Source organism: Lates calcarifer, linkage group LG10, assembly GCF_001640805.2.
Source record: "Lates calcarifer isolate ASB-BC8 linkage group LG10, TLL_Latcal_v3, whole genome shotgun sequence".
Taxonomy (NCBI): domain Eukaryota; kingdom Metazoa; phylum Chordata; class Actinopteri; family Centropomidae; genus Lates; species Lates calcarifer.
Genome location: NC_066842.1, coordinates 19,426,789 through 19,441,364, shown reverse-complemented (window position 1 = coordinate 19,441,364; position 14,576 = coordinate 19,426,789). Strand labels below are relative to the sequence as shown.

The following is a 14,576-nucleotide window of genomic DNA, read 5'->3' as shown; positions in this document are numbered from 1 at the left end:
CAAACTACACCCCAGAGTTTGCTGACTGGTCTGGGTTTGCACAGCAGGCCTCCACTGATTGTCAGCAGATGTTTTACGGATTAAAATGTCTATCAAATATGAGTTCAGTCAACTTGAGCTGGCTTTGAGAAGCTCTACGTGTCTAAATACCTAACGACCAAGATGTGTAGTTTTGTCTATTGTTACTCACATCTGCCTTTGACTTCTGGGAGGATCTCTCCAGAACGTCATCACAGGACAGGTCAGAGTCCTCAGAAAAGCTCAGATTTCTGCGTGATTTCAAGTCTGTAACATAGAATAAGCATAGATAAATAATAGGCTCGTTATTTTTTGGTGAAATTTTACCACATTCAAAAAATACATTTTAAGCCCCAGTCACCTCTCCCACCTGATGATCTCCCAAGAGGTGATGTTCTCTTCTTCCCAGAGTCCTGAGTGGTGGAGCTTGAGGACGGTGTGCTCGGACACGATTTGTCATCCTTTTTCTTTTTGTCCTTCTTGTACCCTGAGAACACAGCTTTCCATAACGACTTGTGTTTGGGTGGTGTCTCATCAGTGCTGGAGAGCCTACTGGTGTCATTCTTGGCTTTTTTCTCCTTCTTGTTCTTGCGTGGTGAGAACAGAGAACTGCGTTTCTTGTTCTTACTCGTAGACGAGCCGTCAGATGAAGCCGCTGAGCTGTCCAGACTCTTGTTGCTGCTGAAGAAACGCTCCGGCAGAGTCTCTGCCTTCTTTGACTCCAGGGCTTTCACGGCTGACGTCTTCGGAGATACGGCTGACTTTTTACTTTTACCAGCAGCATCTGGCGTTACACTCCAGGCCACTTTAGGCGAGGCTCCCTTGTCAATGTCAGATTCTTTCATTTTGTTTAGCTGCTTGGCCATGGCATCTTTTAGTGCCTGACTCTTGACAGACTTTTCCCTGGCCCTCATTCTCTCCTCAGCGATCTCCTTGGCCTCTGGAGAGAAATGAGTTGCTCTCTGGGTCTTAGAGGCTTGGTTGCCAGGGATATTGGGTTTACCGTTTTCCATTGCTAGAGCCAGATGCATGGGAGGTTTTTCCCTGCTGGGCTTGCTGGTGGGTGGAGTGTAATACCTGTTCATGCTTGTTTCTGGCGTCCGCTCGTCATACGTCTCTTCCACGTCGTCCGCAAAAGGAATCTCCTCCACAGTTTCCACAAACGACTTCCTCACCTCCTCCGGTCGAGGCTTCTTTTTCTCCCTCATAACAACCACTGGAGCTGCTTCTGGTTCTGCCTGAGGTGAAGAGAGTTTCCTGGGTGCAGGCTTGGGTGCAGAAACAGGGCTCAGCTGGGTCCTCGGCGCCGGTACAGGAGTCTTGGTTTTTGCTGGCTCTTTGGCGCGTTCAGATGGAAGATTTTCTGTTCCGTTGCTCCAGGATACCTGGTGTCTCTGCTGCCTAAGCACGGCCGGAGACTGATTAGCAGGCACAGGAGGTGGTGGACTGGAGGGCGGGGTGAGCATAGTGGAGTCGGACATGTTGTAGCTATCGCTGTTTGCAGTTTGGCTCGTGGCCATACTCCCATTCAACCCCAAGCCAGAGCTGCTGCTGAGGTCCCTCTTATCAGAGCCGTTACTCTTGGGCTCTGCAGGAGTAATTGGAGTGATGACCTGACCCTCAAGAGTGATGTTGAGTCTGCGAATGACAGCACGGCCCGTAAAGACAGGCTTCTGTTCCTCAGTAACATCTGGAGACTGTGTCTTGACAGGGGTTGGTTCCTGTGCTGGAGCCTTAACAACGCTCTTCTCTAAAATTTTGCTACTGCGATCCAAAGGAGACAGACCGAGGCTTTTCCTAATCTCAGCACTCTTTAACCAAAATTCCTCAATGATATCTGTCTTTTTAGATGGAGTTTCCTCTGTTGAGGAATCTTCAGACTTTGATGGCTCCGATGTGCCCTTGTCAGTTTTGGTCATGGGCGTTGAAGTGACTGCGGGGACGGGCTGAGTTCTGACAGGAGAATCAGAGGTGAGGGGTGAAGACGGTTCGTGACAAGGCAAAGGCTGAGCACAGATTGGGGAGAGGGGGTTACCCGTGAGAGGACAAATGGAGCGATGAGGGAACACTGGAGATTTAGGAGTGCAAGTCTCTGGTAAGGGGGTGGGCTGGGAGCAGATTGGTGAGATAACTGGAGATTTGACGGGAGATCTGACAGGTGACTTCATTGTCGGCTTGAACGGATTGTCGACAGGTGATTTGGTGAGTGAGCTGGGGGGCGACGAGGCAGAGTCTTTGACTGGAGAAGCAGCAGCAGCAGAAACTGGAGCAGGGGAAGGTACAGACAAAGGATCCTGGACAGGAGCAGTTGGAGGGCACAGCGGGCTCTTGGCAGCTGGAGAAGGAATTGTCCTGTCAGGCTTTGTCTCCTCAGATAGGAACGGATCTGAGAAAAACCGAGTGCCAGGAGACTTCACAAGAGGTATCTGGAAAGGAAACAGAGATGATCAGGATTTAGTCAAAACTACGATCACACATCTTCAACTTAATAAATTTGGCATTAACTCACCTGTGTCTCAGGCTCTGGTGATTGTTTGAGAGGGGAAAGGACAACATCCTCTTTCTGCATTGGGCTAATGCTGGATGGTTCTGAATGCACAAACAACAAAAGTGTACTGTCATTTATTCTTGTTATTTACATATATATATATATATATATATATATATATATATATATATATATATATTTTTTTTTTTTTTTTTTTTTTTTTTTTTTCACATGAGTGAGCAATTTTAAAGAATGATAAACGTTAAGTACCAATACTGGAGGCCATTCCCACACTTTCTGATTTCTTGTCCTCTTCAGGAAGTGCTTCAGCGTGCTCCGACTGGTGCAAACGAGCCTCAGCTTCTGCATCTGAAGGGATGTCATCTGGAATTTATACATAACGTATGCTGAGTTGCTATTTTGTTCTTGTGAAAGAACTGATGGTCTTGTTATTATTTGTGTTAGTTTGACAGTTCACCTTGATCCATCTCCGTTCCGGGCTCCATATCTGGGCCTGTCTGCTTCTGCTTCAAGTTCTTCATCCTCACAGGGCTCTGGCGCAACAAAGAAATGGTAAGAAATGAGTTGAAAGGTTTACAGAGAACTTTTTGCAACTTCCTAACAACCTAACCTTAACTGAACTTTTTCAGAAACTTCTTAAAAATCTTTAAAAAAAAAAAAACAAAAAAAAAAGATTGCTTAATGAAAAATACTATCAAAACCAATTTTGAAAAGCAGAGTAAAGAAATTAAAGGTTGAAAACAGATAAAAAGGCTTCAAAACTAAAATCCATTTTTTTCTGCCAAAAGCTTTAAGGAGAGCGAAAAGAACAAAAAAAAATAAAAATCATACAATATAAGCTTGTCAATAAATATAAACAAAGGATGGGCACAGGGTGCATTAGTAAATAGATACATGCAGCTATCCATTTATAAATGGATGACATTTGAAACAAGCAAAAGCATAACCAGAATGTTAATGACATTGGTTAAGAGGTGAGCAGAAACCCCTCGTGTAAACAAAACGTGCTGGAAGAGATTTATTTTTCTGACAAAAACTGAAACGGGGAAATGACTCACACGGTTAATTCATGCAATTTTGAAATAATGTCACAACATTTGCCATCACTTGTGCTAAATGCACTAAATGAGCCATTGTTCATGTGGGTGCACACACGCATACTGGAAGAACATCTGATTCTAGTAGGTCTGAGCACAAGGAGATCTTTACTAAGCTTTTAACCCAGAACACAAGCACTGCCCATGAATCCAAATACAGTGTAGGACTCTCATTCCATTCATTCAAGCTTTTAAACAGTTGATAAAGTACCTCAGTGGCCTCATTCTCTGAACTTTGTGCAAGTACAAGTGCCATTAAGGGGTTAGTCCAAAAATATAATAAGAGCGACAATGGATTCCAATGAAATACAAGGACAAGAAACACTGTTGTACTAAGTGTTTTCAAGCCTTGTTAGCTCATCTGTCTCTGGAATACATTACATTGCAGTACAATATACTATGTAAGTGAAAAGAAAATACATGTTTGGAAGTTGGAAAGGGTAGGATGAGAGGTTGGGTTGTGAAAGGTGAAACACAGGTGCTGATCTGATCCCAAGAGAGCAGAACTCTCCAGAGTTGCAGCCTTATAGCATGCATGCTTTGTGAGTTTACTGGTCTCTGCACATATTTCTGCATGCTCCAGGAAAAGGCCAGCCGACAGACAGATAGAGTACGAGTCTAAGACGGGATGTCATGATCCCTTTGAAGTCTGAGCTACCTCCAGACATGGACTCCAACCAGACTCTCACTGCCTCGTGTCGGGCGGATGTGTGGGCAGGTGCTACATTCAAACCAGAAGATACAGAACAACGAGGGATAGATGGCAGGGAAATAACAGTAAAGTAATTAGACACATGGGAAAGGACATAGCAGAACACAAAAGAACAAAGCAGAACAAAATCAAAAAGAATTGACAAGGGGGTTATGTGGTGCACTGGGACATGGTTGAAGAACGTTACATTCACCCCAGTGGACCGACAGCAACTCTGAATGACAAAATTAAAAGACCGAAACACAAAATTAGACATTCCAAGAAAAGCAATGTGACAAAAATGTACAAAATCAAAGATGATTAAAAACAACAGGTGGGTTAGTTGGGGGAGGTGGGTCCTCCTGTTGCAGACAGACATTAAAACAGAACAGCAGCAGCCACACTGATGAAATGAGACCCTGCTCCTTAATATTGTGAGGCCCCACAGCCTTCCCAGGTGTTCATCTCCTCTGGGTGGTTTACCTGTGGGGGAGGGCTGGGTGAGCTCAGAGGGTTGAGGGGGTTGAGAGAGCTGGGAGGCCGAGGCTGGCTGGCCATCCTTGTCTCCCACAGAGTCCAGGTGTGTTCTCACCAAACCTGGAATGGCCTGGGGATCCACAGGCTGCAGGACTTGTTGGATCTGTAGGTTCCTGGCTAAATAAGGGTGTCAGCGTACGTTGCAGTGTTGTGTTTTTTGGGTTGTGGTGAAGTTGTGCGGACCATGAAAGGGGAGACAGAAATGATGAGAGAAACACAGAGGAGGAGGAAGAAGAGAGGAGGGAAAGGGCAAAAATGAGGGAGAGGTAGAAAGAAAGTTAGAATACAGTGGCAATGAAAACATCATCAGAGGTGAGGAAGAGGGAGGCTGCATGCACTAGACTGCAAAAAAGTTAAACCATAACAGTGAGCTTCAAAGATATAAGGTTAAATAAAGAAATAATTTCCATTTGTTGAACAGAACAATTCTGCCACTCAATACCAAACCATAATTGCAGCACCTAGAGGGGAAACACAAAAGATATCTGGCATTTATCAGATTAGTACTTTAAAGCCATATACAAAAACAGCGGCATTAAGTAAAAGTAAAAAGAAACACACATTCCTTTAAAACACAACTGCAAACCAACAAACTAAAAAACACACAAAAAAGAGAGGAAAGCCACGCCTATTTCTAGAAATCCTTGAAAATGAAACCCAAACCAGCCAGGATTAAAAATCACACTCAGAGTTACTGCAAACACATCCACAGGCAGTTCTGCTGCTACCTTTAAATGTACCAACATCCTCTTCATCTGTGAGGTACTTCTCCAGCCAAAGGCCTGACTGGAGCTCTCTATCCCAGGGGCAGTAATCCCCCTCTGCCAGCAGGGGGAGACAGAGGCCCCAAGGAAAAAAAAAAAAAAAAAACATATACAAACATACGTGCAACACAGTGGACATGGGGGTACGTAATGAAGAGGAGGGGGTAGAAAAGGAGGAAAGAAGCAGGGGATGAGGAGAACAATGTGTGAGACAGTGACACTACACATGAAACAGATTTCCATAAAAAGCAAGAGCAGTTCTGAATTGTCCTAAAAAGGACAAATGGAGACTGGACAGGGGTGTAAACATACAGAAAAAGGAAACTGCTGCTGTTCCCAGTCTTCAAGGATTGCACCAAGAGGGAAAAATAAATTTACCATCACTCGATTCCTCCTCGTCTTCATCCTCATCTTCATCCTCCTCCTCCTCCTCGTCCTCCTCCTCATCTGCTTCACCGTCTCTGCTGCCCACATCGCCCAGAGCCTCGCCCTCCCCCTCATCGTCGCGGTCGCCCCTCAGTTTGGCATGGAGCTCTACCGCCTCCTTCCAGGGAACGCCGCCGAGGTCCGAGGGACTGGGAGGTTGCTGCTCAACTTCTGCCTCCACCTCCACCTCCCCCTCCTCTTGATCCTGATCCTCCTGCTCATCCTCCTCCTCCATGTCTGACTCTGAGCTACTGTTGGACAACAGAATACAGTGTTAGAGCAAGTACGCAAGTTTTGCAGACAACAGACAGCGTCAGTATAGAAACAAACGTCAGTGTGTTCGTATTGTATTTCACAGTGGCTCTAATTTTCCATTTTCTTTAAGTAGCTGCAAATTTGTACTTTCTTTATGTTCCTCTGTAATTTCTTTGCATCGGGTGTTAAGGAGTCAACAGAAATATGCACTAGATCTCTAACTAACAATTATTTTCATATTCGCATTTTTCATTAATTGTTTTTTTTCCAGTGGATTAACTATTAAGTTTTCTATTAATTGTCGAGGCAAAGGTGACATCTTTTGTCCAATTAGTCCAAAGATATTATATTTACACTGACAGAAAAGAGGAAAAAGACTGCATATCCTCATTGGAAACATTCAATGGAAATAGGGAAAAGTTGGCATTTTTAACTAATAAATCACTGAAACCATTAATGGATTCTCAGAATTTGCTATAATCAAAATACGTGTTTCTTGTTGCTATGCTCCTACCTGGAGCCCAAGTCAGCATCTGTGGCCTTGTCCAGCACACTGCTGAGGTTGTGCTCTGCCAGCGTCTCCTCGGGCACCTCCTCCAGCTCCTCCTCCCTCTGCAGGGACAGACGGTAGTTCTCCAGCTCGATGCGCTCTGGAGTCCCCCGCAGTCGTTTGACTAGGCTCGGCTCCTGCAGCCCGTTGACCTCCGGTGCTGAGACCCCCAGTGGAATGATGACATCAGGGCGGGCAGCAGGTTGGATGTAAGAAGGCAGAAAGGAAAGAGAGCACAAAACACAACTGAGAATCGGGCAGGTGCAACAGTACAGAGGCAGGGGCAGAGAGCATAACTCTCTGCAGTGCAGGTGCCATGCAGGACTGCTTGTAAGGGCACAACTGAGCTCCTAACTGCAGAGATAAACTGGACTAAACCAAATCCACTGTGTCTCTATTTGTGAAAACTGTGATTACAGATTAAAAAAAAACTCTGGAGTCTAGTAGCATCAAATCCATCACACAACCAAGAATGAAACTCGTGCATTTCCACACAGATTTATCGTAAAATTACTTTTTCTCATTTACTCCCACTAAACCAAAGCAACTTTGTATTTTTAGGACAAACTGACAACAACACACCATTTTAAGATCTACAACTGAATTTATTGCGTTAAATTATTCTCCTACAGCAAATATTATCAACAAACACAAATAAGTTTAACACTCTAAAATATTTCTATTAGACTACAGTTATTGGTACAAGGTTGGTGCCTTGCCTTTTTCCCATCCTGAGAAGCAAATCTTAAAACTGTAATTTCCGAAGTGTATCTTTCAAATGACTTGGGTAGTGGTGACTGTGAGTGGAATGGATAAAAACAAGTGCTTTATACATTATACCACACTTGTTGTCCCTCCACTCACTTAAGCAGAGATACAGTTGCCTTCCAATTACAACTGCCATTAGCAATGACTCCACTGTAAATCCCACTAAAAAAATAAGACAAACTAGGTGTGACAATGAATGTGTGATATTTGATACTGTAGCATAATGTACGTTATTTCATGTAGACAAGGAATGTGGTCGAACAGCTGAAATACTTTCCTTTTCTTTCTCTCAACAACGCAACTTGCCTGAAAATACAGGACGGCTGTGAAGAAAACTACGCAGTCAGTTTAAATTTGATACTTTACCTTTCCATTAGGACCAACCCGAACAATTAAAGGGCTAAAGCGACCCTGGATCTGACAAATGCAGTGTGCACAGTTTTCGGCTTTCCTACATGCTTATATGTCTCATCAATGTTTTAAATAATGACAATCATTAATTATATCATGGGGTTTACTAAATAATATGAATAGTGATGACAAAGAGATTTCTGAATTACTTAATAAACATCAGTTTTATTTTGACGTCCCTTTACTATATGGTCTAGAGTGATGGACTTATTATGTATTACTACCAGAGGATAATCTTCTGATTATTGTATTGCATGATGCCTATCTTTAATGACAAAAGTAATTCTTTAATTTTGTTAGTATTGTACATAAATGTTACCTATTTTATAGTATTATTACAGTATTTATGAGTGACTATTTCAATGTATAATACTACACTTGCCACACAATGCAGCAGGCCTAAACTTTATTTACTTAAATTCCAATTACTCATTTTATGTGAATCTTATCAAGCTACCCATTTTAGCGCTTTCTAGTCTCTGATTATATTAAACTATAATATGCAAAGCAATAAAGGCAGCAAAGATGCACTATACTGAGCAAACACAAGTAGATCTTAGCAGCAATCTGTCAGGGGTGAGAGGCTGAGGGATGCAGGAGGACAGGGCAGCCGAGAAGGCATGACAGAGGAGTGAAAAATCACAGGAGAACCAATCACAGGCACTGATTCAAGCACTAGTAGAGCTCTCAGTTTTAAGCTGCTCTGATAGGAGGGGGAAAGGTAAAGCTCACAAAAGCACTGGTACAGGCACTTCATCACAGTACGGTGAGTTCAGTAAGAGGGATACAGTAGGTGCAAAACAGCTTACAAAGAGGAAGAAACACATCACAAAGCAGGCTCTAAAAGAAACACATCACACAGGAGGAGGTCGAGGTAAAAGAGAGCAGTCACAGGCCACTAGAGGTTACAATCACAAAAGAAAAAAGCTTGGCTTTTCATTAAAACACAGGCAGCCAAAAATCATGTTTAGCTAAATAATTAAATTAGGATGTATAAATGTACTGCTATATGCCAAATTTTAACTGATTATTGAACAGAATCAGAGTTATACAAAGGGTTAATATTTCTGCCTGGAGAGCTGACCAGAAGGAACTCTGACCAACTCTTTCTAATTTCCAAGCCAAGAAAAAAAAATAAATAAGGATGAGATGCACCATTCACTTCTACAATTATTCTACAAGAGAGCTTCTTAACTACCTCTGCCAATCACAAGTCATAAAATGGCTGCTAACAGTGACAGAAAGAATGCTGCATCTTCAAGGAATAAAGCAATCACTGAGACGAAGACTCACAAAATCTACGTGAACACTCTGCAGGGTCAGTGAGTCAATACAATCAGCTATAATCTATACAGTCCAACTGATATTAGTTGGCAAAGAGTAAAAGGAAGTAAGGAAGGAGGGGCAAGAGAGTCATGCTAGAGGAGGTTGAGCAGGACATTGATGGTGAAACAGCAGAAGAGGTAGATGCAGTAGGTACACAGGAAGGGAGAATCTAGGGGGTTGTGTGCCACCTGGTGGCAGGTCCAGGAGAGCGTGCGGCGGAGGGTACGCAGTGGAACTCCCACGCCCATGGCCAGACGGCAGGGCGCAACTGCCACAGCAAGAGAGGAAAGTGGGGTACCTGAGGGCTGGAGCTCGGCCGACGCGGCTGCCGCTGCCATCGCCCTTCCGGGGGCATCTACGGTCACCGTAGGAGTTTGGGGTGCCTGGTTCTCCTGCAAAGATAGAGAGATAGATACGGTCAATTTCAGAAAAGTGTCCACATATGTTCTAATACAAAAGGCACAAAAGGAGAGATAAAAAGGTTCTCTAGTCAATATACTACTTTGCCTCCCACATGTTAACTCATGTACCTAAGTACTGCACTTTGAAGATAAACCAAACAATTAATTTTTTCATTGACTGCAATTCAAACTTGATTTTCCACCAATTTTCATCAAGTAAATGAAAACAAGTACCTTAGCTGTGATTGGAGCAGGGGAGGGAGCAGGCCTCTTTCTCTGAGCATAGCCAGACAGTCGATAACAGTAGTGGGGCTTGCAGTAAAATTTCCCTGCAGGAGACAGAGAGAGAGAAAATAAGCAGACATATTGAATGCAGAGACATACACATTGCATATTCTGTAAATTTCACCTCACAGAGTCCGCAGGCTTTATTTTTATCTGCTCTGCAGAAGCAAACTCCATGTTTGTCATTTAGAATCTAAAATAAATCTCCCCTTTTCATCTCATTTCAGAGCATCAGTGGGTTTCAGTCCCACGACTAACTCTGAAACAGCTATTCTGTCTCACTGAACAATCTGTTGCCTGTTCTTGAGCACAATAGACACCTCCCAGACAGGGAAAATATGGAATCATGAGACTCATCTCTGGGGGTCATTGTAATATAATGTAAGGTCATATCATAACTCGAAAAGCAAGTGGTGAAATTTCTTTTGGTTGTGAAATTTTGTACAGTTTATGCGTTGCTTTAAGTCAATTCATCCATGGGAAGAGTGGGAGGTTGTGGTGTCTGTTTTGATACTACCACTCTGAGGTTGTGATAATTAAGCGAAAAGACAAGTTCCATTTATTTCATCTGCATTTAATGTTTTAAAACACTCTGACAGATGTTATATAGATGGAACAATCAAAAGAGAAATCTTTGTACCATCCTCCACGTCGAAGGCATAGGAGGACAGTCGTAGAGTGGTGCCACAGTAGTCACACTTGAAGCAGCTGCGATGGAAGAACTTCCCCTCTGCGCTCAGCCTCTCCATCACGTACACACGCTTTCGACAGAAGAAGCAAACGTCGCTGCCTCCGATGTTGACGGGGAACTCTTTTCTAAGAGAGCCCTGTGGAAAGATAAGAGCATTTAATCAGCTTTGGAGGAAAAATGAAAAATATAGGAATGGAGAGGAGAGGCTTGAGCACATCAAAGATTTAGTAAACATTATCAAGTCAGTCTCACCAGGCCACTACAATCTAATAACCACATCACAACAAGTCAAAGATTATTTATCATTAGGAACAAGGATGTGCAGTTTAAAAAAAAAAAACATCTCTTTTATCACTGTGCAAATTACCTACAAACACGAGGGTAGTCCAAACTTTTCAAGCAAACACATTCGACAGGTAAAGGGAGATGGATCAAGCTTCAACTGTGACATAAAACTAACACATCAATGTAACAACCATATATCATTATACAAAGCAACACTCTCAAGTGGCAAGTGAGGCATTTGATTTGTGCAGCCACATGCCGCCTTCTACCCCTGGGACAGCGTGCTTACCAAATCCCTCTTTTCAGGTAGGGGCTTGAGGTCCTCTGACTGAAGCTGATTGGCTATCTGCTCAGCCAATGAGCTAACTCCCCCTGTGTACATCCTTACATAGCGCTATTACCAGCATTTGGGAAAAAAAAAAAGACAGGTGGACAAACATTAGAAAATGATGGATGAAAAAGAAAGAACATGAAAAACAGATGGATGGAGAGTGTGTGTGAGGAGATCACTCAGCATAGCAACAAGTGTTTAAACACAGAGGACGTTTCAAACAATAGTGTCTGACATCGCAAAGCAATGTTTCCATGCTTGAGTGATCAAGTGTTTAGATGTGCTGGCAGCCACACCTAACTAGTTGCAAACCAAACATACTGTAGCTTATAAAAACAAAGCTGATAAAAAATTCAGCCCTCAGTCAAACAAGTTATTCCACAAGCTTCATGGTGCATTTACTTGCCAACAAAGAGTATTATTGGATTTCAGACATTATAAAATAAGATTAACTATCCCAGTGATATGAAAGACAACAGCTACTGAGCGGACCTGCGTTCCTATTATATAATCTGTTCATGTAAATTAACATGTGTACTTACACACTCGTGTAAAACAATCTTGCATTTTTCATTCACATGCACACACACAGAGGCACTCACACTGCACTGCTGTACTGAACAATTAATGTTAATGAAATAAAATGCTGGAAATTTCCATTCTAAATGATTTTAGTGAGCAGTCAACATATGAAACCATTTGTAGTTTAAATCCTGATTTATTCTATACCAGGATTAGGCTTGAATCCATTAAAACGAAAAAACATAAAAAACAAAAACCTTTTTGATCCTTCAGAGAAGAACAATTGACGTCACATGTAGTATGAGGCAAACCCAATCTCTTACTGTGGATGAGATTTGAGCACGCTTTGCTCTGCTGCAGTCCCACTGCATTGCTAAGTTGTTACTCTGCCACAGTTGGAACTGTGCTTGTCAGCATGGGAGTTACACTAGATGAGATTTTTGCTGCCAAGCTGCTCTTCCAATCCAAAACAACTACTAGGGATGCTTTTGGCAAAATAACAGTGGAAATTATAATTAAGTTCAAGCACGCCTAATACTGATATCAGATAGAGTCACGGGGATGGATTACTCACCCACATATTTACCATAACAACCACAGTAAACAATGAACAGGTTGCAAATTAGTTTCCTCAGATTTCACAACAAGCAGCCAGCTTTTAAGTCTCAGGTGAACTTGAGCCGTGTTAAGCAGTTTTTGCAACTAAGTGAGACGATGCATCTTCCCGAAAGACCCAGTGCAGGTGTAGCGTGTTAGCATCACCACACTCCATTCCCTCCAAGCATGAAGTGACTACCTGTCTCAAGGTGTCAGAGGAGGAGGGAGAATCAGGGGAACTCTGGGTTCGGGCCAGGTGCCACTGTTCCATAAAAAAACGTGAGGGTTTTTTCTTAGGCTCCACAAAAGAGGAGGAGAGGAGAGTAGTTAGATGTGTAGTAATGTTAAAAAGGTACATGAAAAAATGTTAACAGTTTAAGAATCTAAAATGAACATCTACCAATAGAAAAGTAGTTTTTTTGTTGCTGTGTTTTTTGTTTGTTACTTTGCTTATTTGTTTTAACATAAGTTTTACATCATTTGATTTCTCTTTTGCCCCATTTCCTTAAATAGGTAGAACAGCACTGTTGGTCAGCTTTATTCCCTCTGAAATTCTATTCTATGCCAACACAAGTATACATCAACCAATATGCAAACATTACTTTTTTAGTCAATGTAACCTCTGTTTTTATGTTTCTCTATTTCAATAATATCTCTAAATCTACACCTGTGTAAATGATGAATAAATGTGCATGAACATGTCTCAAACGTAACCTAATATTCCTATCTCTGCACTAGAGGAAATGGCAAATAAACATACCTCAAATATTAAAATTACTCATGTGCTTAGCTCTCAACGCTGACACATTAACATACACTGCTGGTTGACATCTTTATTCAGTATAGACTCTGTGCTGTTTATGTTTCTTCTTTTTAATTATATTCCTGTCTGCAATTGTGCAAATAGCAAATAAACTTACCTCACTCATCAAAATTGCTCATGCGTTTTCCTCTCGCTGCTAATGCTAGTATGTTAGTATAAATAGCTAAGTAAGTGGTGGCTGGGACTACAAAAACCTTAGTTTCTGTTTTTTAGTTTGTGTTATTTTTAACTGTATTCATATTGTTTAATGATGAAATCTCATTAATACTACACTTAACAGTATATATTTAGATCTCTCTTAAGGAACAAACCGTCAAATACATGATGCATTTACTGCATTTAAAAAAAGGTAGGTTGTAAGGTTTTTGCGTCAATTTGTATCCATCCATTACAAAACTTCCATAAATCCTTTTCATTAATCTACCATTTAGTTACTGTGAGTTCTTATTTACATTCTGCTGTAATCACAAGTTTCATCTAACAATAGCGACTTTGGTGTCTTCTCCAAAAAAGGATAAAGTTGACCAACAGAGCAAGCCTTCCAGAAACTTGTGTTCCTTTATCAACATGTAGAAATATTAAACTTATAATCAGCTGTCTTTATTTATAGAGAAATTTCACCTGTGGTCCAACTGGCTTGCCCTCAAAGTGAGAGGCAAGTTGCTCAGCCCTCTCCTGAATACTAAGCACATATAAGGGCATTTGGTCATCAGAATGCAGAGGCCCTGCTGGCTCCTGCAGAGAAATAGATGATTCAATCACCAAAGGGATGTATGAGGAGGAAAATGTAGTTATTCTTTGTCTTTTTGGTGGTTTTCCAAAAACAATCTCGCCTCCAAACAGCTTGTCATTGTGGTACAGACCATAGATGGTTTGTTAAGCCATTGTTTTCATAGTCCCTGCTGGGAGTCTTTAATTTATGTAGTAATGTAAGCCTGAGTAGGTAAACTATGAAAGCAATGCCCTGCAGTTAGTAAGGATATCTAGCAGAAATAACTGGCAAAACAACAGACTTCACTTGAGACAAATAAACAAGAGCTGAACAAGCTCCAGTGAGCCTACAAGTAATGTCTTCAGCTCAAAGGAAAAGGTTTCTTTACTTTGGAGAGGTTATTTCTCAGTACGACAGAGGGTGATATGTCCACAGCACCAAAAACCTAACCTTTCTGGAAGAGTCAGGAGAGGACAGTGGACTCTCAGTAAGGCCTCGGGCCAAGTGCCACTGCTCTAAAAAGAAACGGGATGGCTTTCTCTTAGGCTCCAGAGAGAAAAGAAGGATGGTTGAAAGA

The 14,576-nt window shown here is 42.0% G+C and overlaps 1 protein-coding gene across 1 annotated transcript in view; it reads right to left on the bottom strand.

Annotated features, from left to right (window-relative positions):
- The window catches only part of mical3a (microtubule associated monooxygenase, calponin and LIM domain containing 3a), an 88,949-nt gene that overhangs the window by 16,466 nt on the left and 57,907 nt on the right, over positions 1 to 14,576 (bottom strand). Inside the window, 18 exon segments of the mRNA XM_051073524.1 lie at positions 191 to 285; positions 389 to 2,444; positions 2,528 to 2,607; positions 2,777 to 2,890; positions 2,985 to 3,021; positions 3,023 to 3,060; positions 4,283 to 4,345; positions 4,799 to 4,969; positions 5,581 to 5,673; positions 5,995 to 6,293; positions 6,812 to 7,007; positions 9,651 to 9,744; positions 9,988 to 10,082; positions 10,679 to 10,865; positions 11,304 to 11,408; positions 12,664 to 12,762; positions 13,909 to 14,022; positions 14,450 to 14,545. Coding sequence (XP_050929481.1) covers positions 191 to 285; positions 389 to 2,444; positions 2,528 to 2,607; positions 2,777 to 2,890; positions 2,985 to 3,021; positions 3,023 to 3,060; positions 4,283 to 4,345; positions 4,799 to 4,969; positions 5,581 to 5,673; positions 5,995 to 6,293; positions 6,812 to 7,007; positions 9,651 to 9,744; positions 9,988 to 10,082; positions 10,679 to 10,865; positions 11,304 to 11,408; positions 12,664 to 12,762; positions 13,909 to 14,022; positions 14,450 to 14,545 — 4,032 coding nt within the window.